Below are 20,968 nucleotides of genomic sequence, written 5' to 3' on the forward strand. Positions count from 1 at the left end.
AGTGTTAACACTTAATATGTCCAGAAAATACCTCCTGGTTCAACTAGCATGGCTGAGGAGGGAGTCCCACATTGACATTAAGAGCATGTTGGGGCACACTTAGATTTATCACTCCATCATTGCAAACATATTTCTCAAAGTCCATCCTTTGCCCATCAGCACTGGTGATGTGCTGAGTCCCTGGAGTGGTACTCTACCTGGTGTGGCCTTGCAGTTCTGGCCTTGCATGCCTAGTCCCTGGCAACCCCTCCATCTACCATACTTCTCTTTCCTCACCCACCCCGCTGCAGCCCCACAGGCTTCTTGCTGCCTTCATCCTGGCCTCTGGACTTTTGCACATGCTATTCCCTCTGCTGTGACACCCTTCACCTGGGAGAACTATTCATTTTGTTCATCTCCATTCAGTATTCATTTCCTTTGCCCCTTTCCCCACCCCGGACCCTCTGAACCTCTTTCACTTTAGGTTCCTTGTTCCCAGAAGTCCTCTGTTGCAGTCCTTCCCCATGTCAGTGATGTCAGTCGACACTTTCCCAACAGGCACTGGGCTCCACCTGGGCAGAGACATTGCCTGCTGTGGTCACTGTTACAGTTCCCTACCACATGGCAGTGCCTGGCCCGTAGTGATGCCCAATAAATATCCCTGATAGGTAAGCACAGTTTTGAAAGGTGGTGTCTCTGCATTAAGCCCATTACTCTCTTGATCTGTTCTGAGCAGCCTGTTTTCCAGCCTCCTTTGAATCATTCAAGATGCAGAATAACTTCAAAGACCAGGGTGTCCATCCTCGCAGGGAGTTGGAGAAGCGGATGTCTGTCTGTCCTTTTTCTCCTCCCTTCCTTGGTTAGGGAGACGATGGGGGTGCAACTTGGGGGCAGTGCTTTGCCAGAGCGCGTCTGGCCCCCAGCAGGTGAACCTAGCGCAGGCCTCCTCCACGCGTGCCTGCGGTGTGCGTGAGCGGCCAGGAGGGGGCGGCAGAGAGACAGGAGTGGTCCACCGAGGAGCCCAGCTCCGAGCCGAGCCGCGCGAACCCACCGAGCCCGCGCTCAGAAGCCCGATCTCCCACTGACAGGCCGCTGGGTCCGGAAGGCTGCTGGGTCCTTTCTCTTCCCCAAGTGCAGGCACAGCCCCCTGGAGCCATGGCCAGCCCTTCTGGCAGCTCCGAAGACTCGGCCAAGCTCCGAGGCAGGGATGGCCGGCAGAGGCGGGAGGAGGAGGATGCCCCTCCGGAGGAGAAGAGATTGAAGCTGGGGCTGGAGGGAGGAAGCGCAGCACAGGAGGAAGAAGACGCGCCACGTCTGGGCAGGGAAGAGACCGGCACCCAGACAGGTGGTGAAGGCAGAGGTGTAAGTGAGCGGGGGCTCCAGAGGGACGGGGGCTAGAGGTGGGGTGGGGTGGGCAGGGATGCTCCCCGTCGGCAGTCAGGTCCAAGTTGATAATCGGGCAGCAACTCCTGCGGGCAGGCGCGGCGTGACAGCTCGTGGGGACCTCCTGAGAAACTAGATGCTCGGTTGTTGGTGGCAACCCCCTTCTTGTTTATGTGGCATCGACTTGCTGATTCTCCCACGCCGTTGTCGTATCTGGCTGGGAGACCCGTGGATTCTGCGGTTGGCCCAAGAGGGGAAGAGGAAGCCCTGTGCCCTGGGGGTCCCCAGAACGGGGAGGAGGTGAGGGGGAGGAGGAGGAGGAGCAGCCCTCACCCTGCACCTCCCTCCTGGGCAGTGCTGTTTGGGTGTCTTTCTGGGACTTTACTGGGGTGTGTGTTTCTCTCCCCTGGTAAGGGGCTTGTGTGGGAAGTGCCCCAGCATAGGTTGTGTGAGACCCTGCTCTGTCAGCTTGTGGGCTGGCAGCAGCTCACCCTGCCCCTCACCTGCCCTGCATCTTCCTGTCATTGTTCCCCATTCCGGTTGGGCAGTGAGAGTTGAGAGATAAGGCAAGTGCCTTCCATCCCCAAAGTCAGTCTCCTCTCCTTAGCCTTTCAGAGAGGGACCATGAGGCAAAGTTCTGTGTATCCCCTTGGGTGCTTCCTGGCTGTGGTCCCTGCTGCCTGAGGGTGTCCGTGAGGCTGTTTTGTTGCATATGTGCATGGTTACGAGCGTGAGTCACTAGGCATGTGTGGGATGGAGCTTGGTGCCCAGCTTGACCTCCTGGTTCTGCTTTCTGCTTCGTCTCTTGAGTCTTCCAGTTGTGACCTGGTTGACCTTACATTTGGGGAACGCATGAGTCGGGAGGACAGATGAGGGTTGGCTGGATAGCTGTCCCCATGGCAAGGGCTGCCACCTTGAGAGTGTTTAATGGATAATGGGGTTGACCTTTTTGTTTCTTCCAAATATTTTTATTCTTGACCATTTGCTTGGCTGAGCCTGTCTTAAATTTGATTAGTAGCTAGTGAGCCCTGTGAGAGAGTTCCCCTTCTTTCTCCCAAATCCACGTAGGCAGCTGCTGCCTGCCTCCGTTCACCTGGCTGCATCAAAGCCCAGCCGACCCAGCGAGGGGCTGCTCCCAGGCACTGCTTCAGAGACCTAACCTCCCAATGATTGTGACTGTGTTCAGATCGTGGGCCACTTGGACACCAGAACCAGGTGAATTTCTCTCTGACACGCCAGGAGAGAACCTTATGGAAGGTTTATTGGGACACATCACGGAAAGAGTGAGAGGGATGTGTCGCAGTGTGGGGAGAGGAGAGGCCCTGGTCAGAAACATGATTGTGGGGCAGTGCACTGCTGAAACTTAAACTGTTAGAAGCCCCTCTCTCTAACTATCACTTCCTTCATTGCTTGGGACTTTGCCAAAGGCCAGGATGTGAGAATGGAAGGAAGTGACCCAAGTGTGGTGGGATGCTTAGGAATGTGGGTTTGAATCCTGGCTCTGACCTTCCTTTGCTGGGTGACTCAGAGTGAATCACTTAACCTCTCTGAGCCTTAGTGTCCTCACTGGTGAAATGGGTATGTTAGCAGGCTTTCATTCATGGGGTTATTATCCCTGAGATTAAGTAAAGATTATCCATAGAAAGCACTTAGTTAGCATTGAGCCTGACACATAGTATGTGCTCAGTAAATGTGGTTTGGTATTGAAATGCACTTGATGCAGCTTGCTTTCTGTCATCTTTAGTTCTGGGGGTGCATCACAGAAGGTGAGGGTGTTTGGCCAGAATTTCCACATTAAATGCTTTCTGAGGGTTAACAAATTGTGTGCAGGTGATGAAGTTTTTTTAAAAGGCAGAAACCCTATTGAACTTTTTGTTTCACAAAGAGAAATGGGGATCCCATGGTTAAAGGATTATGTCATAACCAGACAGAAACTGTCCTTGTTTCCTGAGCCCTGAGTACAGTTTTCTCCTTTTGAGGCACCTGCATCTTCTGGTGGAAGTGGCCCTTGGCAGTGATGGTGTCTTGGTTTTCAAGTTTAAAGATTGGCCAAGCCCGTGGTGTCCAGAATACCTGTCAGATAGATTTCTCCTCCTTTGTAGTTTCTATAGGAATATTCTCTTTAAAGAACCCAGGAAGCAGTTTCGGGCTGGTGCCAGAGCAGCAGCTATTTCTTTGAGGGGGAGAGCCCATTTTTTCACTCACAGACCACATCCAAATGGAGCAAGAAGGACGGAATGCTTTTTCATGAAATCTTTGTCTGTGTAGACCATTAGCTTGGCTAAAATGTCAAAAACATCCTTGTTCTTTAATAGCAGATTATTTTTAGGTGCAGATCATTTTGGGCTTTTCTCTGCAGAAGCTGCATGGATATCACCTCCCTGTCCATGTTGTATCTAGATGTTTCTAAAGGATAAAATGCCCTTTCCTTTCACTGGGTCTGGAGCTTTGGATGGCTGAGGTTCACATGTGACTGGTGTCCCTCAAAGTGGCTCCCAGGCTTGGCTCTTACCTTTAAGCCAGGGTGGGGGGAGGGGTTGCTTCCTCTGGTGGTTGCTATGGAGTGCTTTTAGGAGATAAAATGGGACCCCAGGAGCCATCTCAGTGCAGAGCCCTGCTGGAGGTACAGCCAGAGGAGGGTATATGCCTATGAGGGCTGATCCCCCACCAGAGATCAGAAGTTTCACAGACTCCTTTTGCCCCCCTCAGGACCAGTGCTGCTGTGAAAATATCAAAGAACCAATCTTCCCAGAGTCCTTATTTGACTCCTTTAAAGTGACTCCAGGGTGAGTCTGGCCTGCAACTCTTCCTGGGGGGAGAGAAGGGTCTCTTCTAGGTAATTGGTTATCAACCGTAGTTGTTTGTTCAGCGTTTCTCAAGAGCAGGAAGCTTGGCATAGACTTGTGGGTTGTGCTGGGCAGAGCTGAAATCCCCTGATGGAATCCGAATCAAGAGTCCCCAGGATTGAGACCAGAGTGGCAAGGTTATCATTCTCAGGGGCCCCTACGGAGGAGAGTCCAGACTGCAGGTCTCTCCCAGCTCCCTGGTGATGGTCCGCACTTGAATGTCTCAACTTTGGCATTAGTGACATTTGGAGCCAGATCATTCTGTGTTGTGGGGAGCCACTGGATGCCATTAACACTGCCTCTCCATCACCAGTGTGACAACCAAACATGTCCCCAGACACTGCCAAATGTCTAGGGCCTGGGGAGGAGGCAGATGAAGTACTTGTCTGAGAGCCCCTGGTCTACACTTGCAAAACCGCTTCAGAGAGTAGGTGTTAAGTTTGGGTCCTTGCTGTACCACCTATGAGCTATGTGAAATTTACTCAATCTTTATGGGCCTCAGCTTCCTCATCTTAAAAATGTAGATAGTGAGTTAGAACCTCAGTGGAAGGTTATGTGGGCATTTGATACAGTTACAAGATAGTAAACAGAAAAGGTTTAGCAGAGCACAAAACAAATGGTCAATTCCATTTTTACTTATTTGGGTGAGTCAGACTCTGTCTCCCATCCCCTTATCCATTTGGTGAGGTGTGAGGGAGGAACATCATCCACCAAAACCTCAGACTGGATTCGTGGAGCATCTCTGCTTGCCACATGGAACTCACTGGTTTCCCTTCAGTTTCATCCTTGGTTCTCTGGGTCCAGGGTTCCAGGAGGCAGGGGTGTGGGCAGTCAGAGCACGTGGCACTCAGTTTGCTCCCACGCTGGAGAATTCCGAAGCTGGCTCACCACGACAGAGCTTTTGGACCAGCATCTGGGTTTCTGGATTCCCATTTGAGCACAGCTGGACTCCACAGGGCTGACGCTCTCTCTGCTGAGATATAGATATTTCCTTGGCAACAATATCTCAAGCTGACATGAAGACATGGCCACCCAACGAAACACAGTTCTGCATGGGCTCTCCTAGAATTTGTGAGGCAAGCTTCTGAGGACTGCGGTGTGGAAGTGAGAAATCGTAGGAGGTTCTCTCATCCTCCAAGGGCCAGGTGGGGTACAGTTTGGTGGAGGGTCCTCCGAGGAGGCAAAAGGCATGAAAGGCATTCCTTTCTGCTAGAACAGAGAGGTACAGACCACACACTGGGTGGTTCAGATTCCTCTGGGGAGGCGGATGCTTCTGTGCCTTCAGTAGTTCTGGATTGTGAGCTGTGTAGCCGTTAGCTAAAATCATTTCAGAAACATTTAACCCCACTGCTGGCTAACCAGAGCTTGGCTTGGGCTTCTCAGCTGGAAAGACACAGACCTGGGATGATGTCCTCCTGATCCTTTTCATTTCACTGAGATGTTTGTTGTTCTTTTGTGTTCTCTAGAACATGATTTGGAGCTGAAGGAGCAGGAGAGAGACCAGTTTGGGGGCTGGGACAAGGGTCTATGTCAGGGATGTGGTGGCTGGGATGGTGGCGATGGTAGTGAGTGGAGTTGTGTGCCTGAACAGAAGAAAGCTTATGAGATACACTAAAGACATAAATATGTATTTCGTAGGGCAATGGGAAAGAGGCAGGGTCAGGTTGATTTCCAGAATGGCAGGGAAGATTATGAATTTGGTTTTGGACTTTGGCTGAGGTTGCTTTCAGACCCAGGTGACCATGTCTAACAGGATAGACAGGTCTGGGACTGGAGATTTGGACTCGAGACTCATCGGTGTAGATGGTACTCGAGGCCATGGGGACACCTAGAGTTGACTGGGCAGTGAGTGGAGTGACAAGAGGAAGGGGTTTGGTACAAGCCCAAGGAAATCTTGATGAGGAGAAAAATCCAAGAGAGGGGTCAGAGGAGCAGCAGGCAGAGGACATGTGGCTCCACAGACAAGGGGAAAGGGTGAGGGTTGGTTGTATTGAAGAGAGCCTGCTGGATTTAATATGTCATGCTCATGAGCATGAGGGAACTTTAATGAGGGCTGGTTGTGGGGGGCAGAGTACCAGGATTTACCTTGAGTCTGGGGTGCGTGCACTGAAGCAGGGGACACTCATGGTCTTGACTGTTGCAAAACTATAGTTTGTATGCGCGAATTCTATCCTCCTTGCAACACTGAGCTGTCACTTTTTCACTTTACCTTGGACAAGGACCCAGCCTTGGTGGAGAGTCCTGCCCTGGCAGTGTTCCTTGGCACAAGATGGTGCCATTAGGAGACCTTCACCTTTCAATACTGAGGGCCATTTGCTCTTTTTTGTTCCTTGCCTAGGTATTTGAGCAGCTCCTCTGTGCCAGGTGTTGGTCTACATGCTGGTCTATAAGATGGTTCAGTTCCTTTTCTCTTGGAGACCCTACTCCAGTGGTGGGGACAGACTCTGGTCTATGGGCAAAAGGTGGCCCTTTCCTTATGATTGTGAATAAAGTTTTATTGGCACACAGCCACACCTATTGATGTACATGGTCTATGGCTGCTTTCCTGCTCCAATGGGAGAGTTGAATAGTTGGGAGGTTGTATGGCTCACAAAACCAAAAATATTTACCCTGACAGCCTCAGGTTAAGGGGCTTTGCATCCTCATGGTGTCCCATGAGGTTTATAAGTACAGCTGCTCTTGAAATGTGTGCAGCTCTGAGGAGGAGTTGCACAAAAAGTGCTCAATTTGTGGGACTCCAATGGAGCGGGTGACAGGTCCCCCACTCTCAACTTTACTGGTCTTTGGTGTCAGGGGCAGGACTGGAGTTCTGAGTGAGCTTTCCTCACCCCTGTGGCAGGGTAGGAGGCGAGGGTCATACAGTTATTGGATGGTGGAGACAGAGGTGGGGGGTGGGGAATAGCGACTTTTCCCCTCTTAAGCATTTTCCTCAGATGAGTCCTTAGCAAGTGTTTGGTGTCCCACTTTGCACAGCTGCCCAAATCCAGTGAGATCAGCCATCTTGGTGCTGTGAGTCTGGGTTACAGAGCTTCCAAATCTCTAAGAAGAGAGAAAAAAGATTGAGAAAAAGAGGGAAAAAATGATTTTTTTTGCAAGCACAAGGACTCAGGTTATTGAAATTAACACCCCCCCAAATTTTATAATGTCTGGGCATGCGTATTTAAGCGTCTGCCTCAAAACCCCTCACTAATAAGCAGATGGTGCATTTAATTTCCTTCTTTTCTCTGAGCAACATACAGCTTCCTGCATGGTCTTCCTTGCAGGCAACTGTATGTGGAGGTGACAGGGCTTCTCACCATCAGCACTGGTCTCAAGAGGCTGCTGAGAGCCCTGTCGTCTTGGGCGGTTCCATGGAGGGGTTGGCCATTTCCCTCCTTTTCAGCCCAAGCAGGAAGTTGTCAGGATACTCACAGCCCACAGGGCTCCTGTGTTTGCTTCTCCAGAGAATCTTGGTTGCATCTGACCCCCTGTACCTCACCAACTGGAGAGTGGGGGTTCCAGGCAGGCTGGGGGTCTGAGAGTGCAGCTCCAGAGCCTGAGAAAAGCTGCTGGAAAGAGGATCCAAAACGCTGGTAGAGGCGAAGAGAAGAGCTGGGCTGCAGAGCAAGGACCCTGAAGACACAAAGGGGAAAACTGGGATTTCAGAAAACAGAGTAGGGCAGACAGCTTTAGCATGGTCGAGGTGTGGGGGGACTTTATGAAATTTGCTTGTTTTCTGTCTCTCTGGCTCCTGTCTCTGTGTTCCAGGGTGTCATAGAAGACTTGTGGGGGGCTCTGAGAAGCTCTGGGTTCCAATGGCGTTTGGGGAATGCAGGGGCTTCCCCGAGGGTTTTCTTGGCTCTGTGCCTCCTCCTGTCCAGACCTCCATCTCCGACCATGTGTAGACCTGCCTTGCATCTCAGACCTCCAGCCTAGAGAAACCTGGACAAGGCTTATGCCTTTGCTTTGGGGCTTGTGTCTTGTGTGTTTGGATAAGAAGACTTGAAAACCTGTTGCCTTGAACTGGAAAACCTGGGAGAGAAAATCTATGACCTCTTAATTTTGCTTTTTGCTTCTGTATTTTGTGCCAACCTGATGGAGTTGTAAGCCCTGGTGTGCAAGAACCAGGCTGGGCAAAAGAGTGTATGTGGTCTGAATATAATTTTTGGGTTTTGTTCTGCTTATTAAAACTACAAATTATTATTTGCTCATTGTAAAGAATTTAAACAATACCATTATATATAAAACCAAAAGCAGAACTCCTCCTTTATCTGTTTTTCTTCAATCTTGCTTCTCAGAAGTAACCCTGGGAGGGGTTGAGGTATATCCTTCCCTACCTTCCTCTGTGTATATGCAGGCATCCATATCTGCACATGAATTGTTTAATTTTTAAAAAAAGTTTATTTCTTTTGAGGGAGAGAGGGTGGGTAGGGAGGGGCAGAGAGAAAGGGAGAGAGAATCCCAAGCAGGTTCCGTGCTGTCAATGCAGAACCTGACACGGGGCTTGATTCCACAAACCGTGAGATCACGACCTGGGCCAAAATCAAGAGTTGGACGCTTAACTGACTGAACCACCCAGGTGCTCCTAAATTGTTTAATTTTAATCTTTTTAAAATAAACATGGGATCATGCTCTATTTATTGTTTGGAAGAGCCTCCTTTTAACCCAATGATATGTATCTTTGACCTCATTTCATGTTGGAACCTGGACTCCACCTTCCTTTCAAGGCAGTTATTGTGCTGTGTGCACGCACACTACTTTCTTTAGCTAGCTCAGTACTGGTAGGTCTCTGAACGGCTTTTGCTTCTTCCCTATAGCAAGCGGTGTTGTGATGAATATTCCAGCACACATCACTTGATGCTCTGTGCCTGTGTTTTTGTAAGATGTTCCTAGGAACAGGATATCTGATCAGAGGGTGATGTGTGCTGAATTTGTATCCTGGTTAAGTATGTTCCCCCTCTGCCAGCTCCCCAATTCTCCACATGGTACCATCCTCCACAGGGACCATTCTCCAAAGTGTAAGAGCATTGGTCAGAATGGCATCCTCTGTCTCACTTTCATCTAGGTCAGTCCACACCCTGGTACCACCCTTAGCAGGCATTCTGACTTCCGGCTCTAGCAGGTGGCCTCGCCCCAGAGGGAAAGTTCCCTTTCCCAAACATTCTTGGTGATGTTACTGCAAGTTCCAAAGTTAGCATTTGTCTCCTTCAGGCCTTGCTACCCACCACCTGTGTGCTTGAGCAAACTGTTTTAGCTCTCTGGCCTCAGTTTCCTCTAAGGTAAATGCATAATAGTTTAATAATAATGGCTGCCTCCCTGGGCTGCTGGAAGGACTCAGTGAAGTAACCACCACTTCCACACACGTGGTTTGTTCTGCACACTCAGCAAGTGCTGGGGGTCATTGCTGAGTGTACAGCAAGCCAGGCTGTGGCTTGACCAGGGGCTGTGTCTTCAGTACCAAGTCTAGTGCCAGGGCCTTAGAAAATCCTCTGCCAGTGACTGAGTGGCAGGGACCAAGACTGGGGCAGAGGCAGAGGAGCAGACCAAAGGAAACGAGGCTCCCACTAGGTCCCCAGATGGAGGACTCCAAGATGACTCTTCCATCTTAGAGGCCCCTGCCCCTTACCCATACTTGCTGAGGCCTGCAGGAGTCTGCTGTGCCTTTCAGGCCAGAGCCCAGAAGCCAGGACTGGGCAGGTGCTGGTCAGCATCCTTCTGTATCATGGCATCTCTGTTCCCAACTTGTTCCAGGTTGGCAGGGACTCGGCTTGTTCTGAGCCCAGGGACAAAAAATGGGGAGATGGGGGGGACCCCCATTTTGGCCCTTGCTTTTTCTCTTTCATTATGGATACTGCAAGACTCATGCCCATGTGCGTGTGTGTATGAGTTTCCAAGTCTTAAGTTGTGTTTGTGTGGAACTAGGGTTGCCAGTTAAACTTGAGTTTCAGTTAACAATTTTTTTTAGTATAGGTATATCCCATTGCAACATTTGGGACGTAAAACCAATTCATTGTGTATCTGAAATTCAAGTTTAACTGGTGTCCTGCCTTTTTACTTGCTACATCTGGCAATTCAGTATGTGGGTTGACAGTGTGTGTTGGTGTGTCTCCATATGAAGGATTGTCTGTAAGCACAAGAATGGGGACCAATTGAGAAGACCCTTCTGGGCTGCTTTAGTGGCCTAGAGGTGGATGGGTTGGATACTCCAGCCCCCAGGCCTGGGCAGTGCTCCCTAGCATCTGTCCTCTATCACCTCTGCTGGTTTCCCGCCCATCTCTCTACAAACACAGGGGCAAGGGCTGCCCCATCCACCCTGGTTTGGAGCACAGCTGCCCAGATGAGATGCAAACAGTGCGCAGATGGCTGCAAAGCTTTCCCCAGCTCCCTCCGTAAGGGGGCTGTGGATGAAACGGAAGCCCTGATCTTCACCGCCTCCCCCTTCCAGAAAACCCGGGCCAACAGCCGCTGTGTCGCTGCTTTAGACACTCCCCCCTCCTGGCGATTAAACCACATCGTGTTTTGCCAAACAAATAAAGCCCTTCATTTCCACCATAAACTTGTTCACACTCGCAGGCTGACTGATCCGCCAGTGTGCCTGATTCATCAGCTCTTTCTCTCAGGCGGCAAGAGGCTCTTCTCTCCGGCGCTGGTGAAGAGCTGCTTAATTTCCATCTGAAAGACTCTCAGTAGAAACCAACCACAGTTTTGAAAGCTGCTTCCTTCCCTTTTGCAAATTCTGTGTGGTTCTTGGTATTTGATCTTGACTGACATCATTCTGGGCCCTTCCCCAGGTAGCACAAGCCTGAGGGTGCATTTGTGTCCAGTTGGGTGGGGGTGGGCTGTCAAGGAGGATGCTCAACATGGCCTCTGAGTTCAGAGGAGCCTTTCATGAGAAATACCACCGACGAATCTTATCCTTCCTGTTTTAGAAGAAATTACAGTTTAGTCATTTACTGAATTTGTTATAGATAGGGTCTCAGTTTCCTAAACCTTTCTGTGAGTCTGGTGCTATGATTATTTGCATGTTTACTTGCTCTCTCTAGTCTCTTTAAAGCTTCTGTATTTGTAATACTCTTTTCTGCCACAGTGCCTTGGCACATCCTGCTCTCTCTGTCTAGAAACTCTTTCTCCCTATCCTTCACCTGGTAAACATCTCATCTGTAAGCTAACTTACCACTGTCTCAGGGAAACCTGGCCATACAGACTCAGTCACAGCAAATTCTTGATATCGCTTCTCATAATATCAGATATCTTTCTGTTGTAGGTCCAAGCCCAGCTATAGCCACTTATTTCTTTGGGTGTGATTGTTTGATGAATAAATTACCTACACTATAATCACAATGTGGGTAGGGGCCATGCTTGTTCATGATTCCCATTGTCTCTGGTGTTTAGCATATACTCAGGTAGAATTCGATTAATGAATGAAGTATACCCATTTTATAGATGAGGAAATGGAGGATTAGGAATATCGCATAATTTGCCTTTTGTTATATAGTCACTTAAAGGTGGGGCTGGATTAGAATCCACTGGCTTGGTCTCTGGGCACAAACTGTTAACCACTTCACGTTGGCAGCTTTCCAGCAGCAGAAGTGATAAAGAACACACAGAACACATATAACCAGAATCCCAAAAGTCCTCCAGAAGATGGTGTCAGGAACGTGCCTGTCTATGAGCCTTCTTAATGTATTGCATAAAAGGCTCCATTTTTGGGACTTGTCCTTAGCAAAGGCCTAAGTAATATTTGAAGCACAGTTATCAGTGTGGGAGGATGGATGTTTACAATTTTGAAGAAAAGAGTTTGTATCATATTTAGCCTGTGTCTACCATGGCCCCCTGATCTCTAGCTTCAGTTACGCAAAATCCATAGCCGTTCACCTTCTTGTCCCTCTTCAAGTGGGCTTAGAACTTAATCCCATAACTGAGGCCTGATCCCTATACCCATTCCTTACACAGGTTGACTTGAACTTTGTCAATAACTGTTCTAGTCTTTGGTGAAGGCGAGACTGAAGGAAAGCCTTGAAAGGTGAAGGAATCTGATGCAGGTAGTCGCTTGGGTTAATCCAAATATTGGAATAAGGGAAAGGGTGCCTGGGTGGCTCAGTTGGTTAAGCGTCTGACTTTGATATGACTCTGATCAGATCATGATCTCATGGTTTGTGAGTTTGAGCCTCACATCAGGCTCTGTGCTGACAGCTCAGAGCCTGGAGCCTGCTTTGGTTTCTGTGTCTCCCTCTCTCTCTCTCTTAAAAATAAACATTAAAAATTTTTTTTTCAAAAGAGTTGAGCTGGAGGACCGGAGGAGTCTCAGAATTGAGGGTCAGGTTCAGGTAGAGAAAGGGATTGAGCATGTCAGTGTGAACTGTGAGTATTGGATACCCCCCACCCCCCACTTTTTCATCATGGTTGGGGAAGACTTGATGAGTCTGCTTAATCTGATGGCGGGATTAAAAAATCCTTTAGTGGAACTTGTCTGGAATGACAGCAGTGTGACATAGCCAAGTTATTGATTATTGATTGCCAATTTGTCATCAACTCAACAACCTTCAGTTATAGCTGTACTTTGCATTAATTATTAAAGCAAGCTTTGACTTTCCTAGTCAATGAAGTGTTCAGAGAGCAGTGACTGAGGCTGGGCACTATCCAAAATGATGGTTATTTCATGGGCAAGTCCCCTCACCCACCCATCCATCCACTCATCCATTCTTCCATCCATCTATCCATCCATCCACCAACCATCCATCCATCCATCTTCTTGAACCTTCATTCATTTATTCAATAAAGACTTATTGACCACCTAATAGATTCTGGGAAGGCATTGACTCTAATGATTAAGAACACATTCTCTGACTCCATGGGCTCACACTGAGCTTCACCATCTCCTAGCTAGTCTTTGGCAAGATGTATAACTTCTCTGTGGTTCAGTTTTCCCATCTGATAATTGATTGTTAATAGTTCCTACTATAGCAGATATAGTGAGGATTAAATAAGATGCCACATAAAAAGTATATCATTCACACTCAACAGACATTAGGTTTCACCTTATTAATCTTTGCAGCTGCTGCAGATGATATGGTGAGCATGAAGGAGATATGTATTTGAATACCTGACAACCTATAGTGTGATAAGTTCTGTAGTCGGGGAAGGCTAGGCAGCTATCAGGGACCCTGGCCCAATACTAGGGGCTCAGGAAAATGTTCTCTGAGGATTTGTTGTGTCAGCTGAGACTTGCGGGATAGATAGGAGTTGGCATCTTGCATGGAAATCCCAGACAGTGTGTGGCCAAGTAACAGGGCCTTGCAGTGTTGGGTCCTGATCCCCACTGGCAGAGGGGAGTGACCCAGCCTTCCTGTCCCCTCTACTAGAAGTCCACAAGATCTGGGAGTGGCTACTAGGTAGGGGGAGGGGCTGGCAACGACAGTGGCCTTCACCTGTCATCACACTCCCTCTGTGGCATCTGGGAGGGCTGTGCCTAGGCTCCTGTCTGCAGAGTGAGGTCAGGAATACCAAGCGTGCCTCTCCCCTGGGACTGTCAGGAAGATAAGATTAGACGGCCAGCAAGGGCCCTTTGAAAATGAAAACATTCCATTTGAATGCAGAGTGTTCTGTGACTGTGATATTTTCTATCCTGTGAAATCATTGTTGACCCTGAAACCATCTATTCAAAAAACCAGTGGAGTCAACCCTTCTGCCGTGTCTGTGCTGGGGGAGGGAGTTTGTCAAGATTGTTGTTGCTGTTTTACACGAGAGAACGAAGGCAGGTGCAGAAGCAGGACTAGGACCCGGGACTCCTGGCTCCCTGACCGCGTAGGTTCTTTCAGAAACAGCCCTCACCTAAATACTCGCAGAGGTTCCTTAGACAGCATCTGAAAACAAAAGTGGATGTCGGGTATTTTCCACAACCAGGATGGCTCCAGTGGTGAAGCAAGTGTAAACGTCTCTGGAGTCAGACAGATTTGGGTTTGAACCCCAAAATTTGATGGTTACAAGCTTTGAGAACTGAGCAGGTTATTTAACAATTTCCAAGTGGCCTTGGAAAATAGGAGACATTGTACTAAAACTCAGAAGAGGACTCCTACCTGGCTTCTGTTTGGGGAGAGTGATCAGCGGGGCAGGATTCGAGTGTTTAAGGTGCTCGGCTCTGAGACCAGCAAAGCCCACCGTCAGTCCCACAGGACTGCAGGGTTACTCCGAAGTATTGGGAGCACACACACACGATGCTGACACAGTGGTCAGCACAGTCGTCAACATTTATGGGTTTATTGTAGTGCCTGCTTTGGTGTTTCCCATAGTTCCATGTTTCCCCAATCCTTAGGAGCATTGGAATCATGTGCAGAAGAGTATTTATTAAATACACCAATTCCTGGGGCTGTCTTCCAGAAGTACTGGTGTTTAGGGGCTCGACTGGGATCTGTGTTTACAAAAGCTTCAGGAGAGTCTCATTTGGTTGGCCTGGCTCTGGCTCAGGGACCCAGTTTGGGAAACAGTCCTCAGTGCATACTTTGCTCATATTTCAAGTTTGGCTCTTTTTCTCCATCTTGTATTACCCTCACTTGTGCCAAAGTCTATTCCGTACCTTTGGACTGTAAGCTCCTTGACGTCAGGGTCATCTCTTGCTCGTGTTTGCATCAATGAACCAACATTTCCAGGTGCTCAATGGAGTGGCACTATTTGCTGAATGAAGTCAGCCTTGAGGGGTGTGTGTGTGTGTGTGTGTGTGTGTGTGAGTGAGTGAGAGAGAGAGAGAGAAAGAGAGAGAGAGAGAGAGAGAGCGAGCGTGCGAGCGAGCGAGTATGAGCTGTGTCTTTGTCAAAAGAACCTTTTTGTCCTTCATCTGCATTTGCTGTGAGTCAATGTGATTTACTCTAATGGAAGGCAGTTCAGCTTAAGCAGAGGCCTTGCCCTGGGAGGGAGCAAGGTTATGGATGGACAGAGCTGCCGAAAGCCTTCCTGGGAAATGCTTCAGTGTCTTTCTCAGCTAACTGGGTGCTGTCAGATCCCCTGTAAAAGTGTATGTAAATAACTAGGATTAAGTCTGGGGATGAAGGTACTTCATCTACTGAACAAAAACTAGTGTATCACCTTTGGGCTGGAGAAATTAATTCCTAGTGCATGGTTTTTCAGCACCATCTTCCCTCTGCTGCCCTGACGGGTGATGGAACTTCCATTAGCTTAGGCCCTAGCATAAGTTCAAGGTGGCAGCAGAGCCCCTCCACCCCTTGCTCCTTGACATGCAGTGCATGTGTAGCATGAGTGAGGAAAACAAATACTTTGGACTTGTTTGTTATTGCAGCAAAACTTAATCTAGCTTGACTGATTATGGTGATACATATATATAGATATATGTATATATATGCATGCACATATACATAAAAATATATATTTCTTAATATATATCTTTTCCACATATATGTTTTGTAAACTACCAATTTCATATATATAGTTTACAAAAGTCCTGTTTTACCCCCTCAACATTATGTTGGTTCGCAAATTAAAAAAATACTTTACTGGTTTATGAAATTTAAAAATCTGGGAACCAAGAGCTTCGAGAATCACAGTGTGAGATATCTACAAGGCCAGGTTATTTCCCTTTATAGAAGCATAGCCAAGACTTGGAGTATTTCAGTCTTTCCTATTCTATATTCCATGGGCTCTTGAAGAGACATTGATAAAACGTTAGGGCTTAAATGGTGCATACGGCTACAAACCTGCCTGACTCAATTCCAGAGGTAGAATCCCTTCTTGCTTCAGAATGAGCTTTGTGCTGTTGTGATATTTCAACCCTTTAGGGGTATTCTGTACTAATTACATTAAAACACGACCAATGCTTCTGCTTCCTTGTCCCCAAATTAAACACCTCAATCACGCAAACACACTCAGTTGGATTTAGTGTGACTGATTCCCAACTGTCACTAAAGACATAATTAGATATATTTTTTTCCAGTTCAACTAAAAGAAAATTGACAATAAAATGCTGATCAATATGTGCAGCTTAGGAAGTACAGCCTGCTTTGAGATGCAGAAGTGTTTGTTTTTTAAATCTATATTCTTGAGTAAAGAAAAAAATAATCCATCTCTCTTTCCTAGAGGGGGAAGACCAAGAGCTGGGCTTAGCAACAGCTTGACCATTGCAGTCTGAATTAAACAAATAAATGCCTCTGTGGAATGAACAGTGTGTTTCTGCTTTTCATGGGACCATGAAGCTTGCTCTCTGTCTTCGGTGGTGTGTGTGTCTCTGGGTGTGTGTGTGTGTGTGTGTTTGTGGATGAGTGAACGTAAATGACATGTTTACCTGTGTGAGTGTGTGCAAAATTCCCGTGTGAACCTCAGCTTTGTGAGAATCTTAGGCTCTTGAGTCCAGTGGATACCATTTTTATAAAAATCAATCCAAAATGAGAAAAGAAAGAATTGAAATCAGACCTCACTTTTAAAGATACCATGTTTGTAGGTAGCTCTGAATTTTTTTTCATGTGGCCTACCTCTATATGACATTTTTGCTTCCTGTTAAATGATTAGAATCAAAGGGTTAAAACTGACCACAAACACAGAGTAGATAGTGTATGACTCTCTTTACATCAGCATTTCTCACCTGAGATGCTGTGGACATTTTTGGCTGGATATATTCCTTGTTGGGGGCTGCCCTGTGCACTGCAGCATGTTTAGCAGCATCGCTGGACTCTACCCATTAGGGGCCAGTAACCTACCTCACCAAAAGTGTCTTCAGACATTGCCAGATGTTCTCTGGGGGACAAAATTGTCCCCAACTGAGAATCACTGCCTAACGTATAGCACAGAGTCAGGTGAGACAAGTTGAGGTGGTTGGCAGTCAGGGGTGAATAGTGACTAAAAGTGGGATGGGGATCCTGGGTGGGGTCTTAATGCTCTGATTCGGGATTTAGGTGTTGGTTATATGAGTATGTTCAGTTTGTAAGAAATTTATCAGGTGCACTCTTGGTGTGCATACTTCTATATGTATGTTATAATTCAATAAACTATTAAAAAGTCAGTCATAAGAAGAATGATTTGTGGAATCAAATGATTGGCACAAAGACTGATCACCTTAATTTTAACTCCTGTCAGATGATCATGAAAAGCCCCCAAGGTGAGCTTTTTAGAGTGTCAGCCTAGGAGAAGAGTGTGTGTGTACACATATACACACATAATAGGCTTTGCTAGTTATTTGGGAGGAGGAGGCCTCATTCTGAAGTCAGGAAGAGTGATACAAATGAAATACCTGAGCATGGAGATTTCTAAATGGATTTGCTGGACTCTGTGCAGTCCACACAACTCATGCTCTGGCACACACCTGTGTCCATATAAACATTAGTTAATAACAAGGACTACGCATAGGGTTTGAGTTGAGATGGAGAAATCAGACTGAGACTGAGAATTTGGCCACAGTGTCTTGGAGGGAGCTACCTACAGTTTCTGGAATCCTGACTGCACTTCTGGAACTCCTGGTTGCCATCTGTCTCCTGTTTATTCAACAAATATGTACGATACCACTGTGTGCCTAAAACTTGCCAAGAGAGGAGGATAAAAGGATGATTGAGACATGGAATCCACTTCACAACCATCCTGTTGTGAAGGCTGTTTCTAAGTCCTATTTCTCTCTTTCCCTCTCTTTGTTCTTGCTAAGTATCAATATTTTCATTTCCCACAGATTAAAAGCATCCAAGTTGGTCTATACCTAGGGGTGGAATTGCTGGGTCATATGGTACCTCAGTATTTAGCTCCCATGCTATTTCCTCAGTGGTTGCACCATTTGACATTCCCACCAGCAGTGTATGAGTGTTCCACTTTCTTTGCATCCTCACCAACACCTTTTGTGGTGTAGTTATCCTAGTAGGTATGATTCTAGTCATTCTAGTAAGTATGAAGTGGTATCTGTGGTTTTAATTTTCATTTTTCCAATGGCAAATGATGTTGAGCATCTTTTCATATATTGTTGGCCATTTGTATATCTTCCTTGGAGATAAGTTGATGCAGAAATGAAGATAGGGGTCTGTATAAAAACTTATGCATGAATGTTTAGAGTAGTATTATTATAATAACCAAAAGATAGACATAATTCAAATGCCCACCAACAGATGAATAGATAACAAAATGTGGTATAGCCACACAGTGGAATATTACTTGGCCATAAAAAGGAGTGAAGTTCTGATATTTGGTACATCATAGATGGACCATGAAAACATTATGCTGAAAGAAGCCACACACAAAAAGATCATGTATTATATGATTTCATTAATATGAAAGTCTAAAATACAGAAATATACAGAGACAGAAAGTAGATTAGTGGTTGCTTATGGCTAGGGTGGGGGAATGGTATGGGGTGATAGCTAAAGGGTATGGGACTTCTTTTTAAAAAATATTTCTTTTTGAGAGACAGAGAGAGAGATAGAGTGCGAGTGGAGGTGTGGCAGGGAGAGAGGGAGACAGAATCTGAAGCAGGCTCCAGGCTCTAAGTTGTCAGCAAATAGCCCAATGTAGGGCTTGAACCCACCAACTGTGAGATCATGACCTGAGCTGAAGTCAGATGGTTAACCAACTGAGCCACCCAGATACAAGGGTATGGGACTCCTTTCTGAGGTGATGAAATGTTCTAAAATTGATTCTGGTGATGGTTGTATATATCTGTGAACATATTAAAAATGATTGAAATGTTAAAAAATATAGTAGAAATGTAGAAAAAAGAGTGCAAGTTGCATTTCTATTGATCACTTAATGGGCTTTAAAAATATAGATTCCTGAGTCCTGCCTTCAGTGATTCTGACTCATTAGATCTTGGGCAGGGCTTGAGTATCCCCAAGGGATTCTACTCCTCAGCTTGATTTTGGCGCCAACTCTGTCCTTGGGAATCCCTCTGTCCTCTGAGATCTAGGGGTCTAGGTGGAGATGGCTCATATTTATAGAGAGCCTGCTGTACTAAACACCTTTACTCTCATCAGCTCTTAATCTCACAATAACTTCCTGATAAGGTATATAATATGACCTCTCCTTTAGAGATGAGGAACTGAAGTTTTAGTGCTGTATCTTTTTGAAGGCCCCAGTAGAAAGGGGGTGAATCTGGGAGATGCACCAGGGGCATTGACTAAGGAACCAATGCACTCAAGCCCACAAATTCTGTGGTGCATGGATGTCTCAATCCCTCCCCTACATTTATGATGAGATTGGGGTGATGGCTCAGTATCTCAGGGCCACTCAAGCCTCCTGGGCACTTGAGTCCATGTTTGCTGTCTCTATCCACCCCCTCTGCTGACCAGGATCTTGGTTCCTGCTTTGATTTCCACAAATGTAAACCATTCACACCAAGAATTGATGGTTTTTGTTGACTTTATTTGAGATTTGGGGACATGGAGAGAGCCACATCACTCCCTACTTGGTCTTGGTCAACTCATTGACCTCTCACTTTGCTTCACACTTGCATTTTTCTACCTATCTCCTCCTTCCTGGTTACCTCTGGGGACTCTGAGTTCTTGTCCCTTTATTTTGTTGTTGTCACTCAAAAGATTCCACAAATGGGATCTGGCCTCAGAAAGTGACGATAACTATAGACTGATGTGGATGTATTTTGTTTTTCCTTCTAAGATATAATAATTAAGCATCAAACCCTAAGCACCTGGCTGCAGTCCTCGGCTGGTGGTAGTGGGGTGGATATTGCTCCTTTGCAACCCTGGGGAGGAATGCTGCACCCTTCAAGAAAAAGCAACTGGCCTCTTTTGAGTCAGAGGGAGCCTTCTGGAGCTGATGCCAATTTGTTTGGAGACAAAATGGCTATTGTATTAAAATCGCCCAAACTTGGGCTGGTGCCCTGTGTGTTAGAGCTCAAAGCTATGATTGCTTGAATTTTGTTGTTGTTGTTATTGGTTGGTTTTCTATCCTGTTGCTTTGGCAGGTTTCTGCTGCTGGCTTCAACTTTAAGAGTTCAGTTCAACAGACAGTAACAGCACCTACTATGTGCCAGCCTTAATAGCACCAACTATGTGCCAAGCACTGAGGATATAGTGGTGAGCAAGATAAACACAACAGTTGAATACGAGAGGGTGGTTCCCACTCTCAGCACCCCCCATCCCCCAAATGAGTGGACATCATAGATCTTCAGAAGAAGATCTCAGATATCCCCACATTGTCTCCTTGAAGAGAAAAGGTGAAGAGCTTTGGTGTCTGAGGTCCATTGAAGATTTAGCTGAGTCTTTGCCAAAGTTTGGAGTGATGGAGACCAGCTGGCATTGTGTTTAGGGATAAAAAAGTAGGAGTGGCTTGGTCTTAGAGGAAGCAGAGATTTAGAGAAGACATTTTGGAGTTTGTGTGTATGGTGGAGATGTACTACAGCAAGGCCCCTGTGGCCACACCTGTGGTCAGTAGAATGACCATATGAGGGTCCTCTTATAGCAGATGGCCCCCAAAAGGTTAACAGATTGGGAGCAGCTGCAATAATGGTGACCTCCAGGGACCTAGTTCCTGTCTGGTTTTCCAACAATGTGTAAGCTTAGACTTCTTATGTAAACTCATGGAGGAGGGAAGGAAGCCCCAATAATGACAAGATTGAATTCCCCACCTGCCAGGCATATGAGGACTCAGAGAAGATTTAACTGGAGTTACAGAAATAGGAATGTGACATTTCTTATACCCAGGCGTGGTAGAGCAACATTTCTTCCCTCTGATTTGGAGGGAAGAAGAATGCTAGCAGACATGACTCCAAGTTTCCATTCTTAAACCTAATGTCTAGGAATGCACTTTCATTTGGGTCCACAGACCAAATCCCCATAAATACCACTTCC

The 20,968-nt window shown here is 46.8% G+C and overlaps 1 protein-coding gene across 1 annotated transcript in view; it reads left to right on the forward strand.

Annotated features, from left to right (window-relative positions):
* Positions 1–1,103: 1,103 nt before the first annotated feature.
* The window catches only part of LOC115300045, a 277,103-nt gene continuing 257,238 nt past the window's right edge, over positions 1,104–20,968 (forward strand). The window contains exon 1 of the mRNA XM_029949629.1: positions 1,104–1,341. Within this exon, the coding sequence (XP_029805489.1) occupies positions 1,135–1,341 (207 nt within the window). The 5' untranslated portion in view covers positions 1,104–1,134. The remainder of the gene's footprint in view (positions 1,342–20,968) is intronic.

Source organism: Suricata suricatta, chromosome 8 (genome assembly GCF_006229205.1).
Source record: "Suricata suricatta isolate VVHF042 chromosome 8, meerkat_22Aug2017_6uvM2_HiC, whole genome shotgun sequence".
NCBI classification, from domain to species: Eukaryota; Metazoa; Chordata; class Mammalia; order Carnivora; family Herpestidae; genus Suricata; species Suricata suricatta.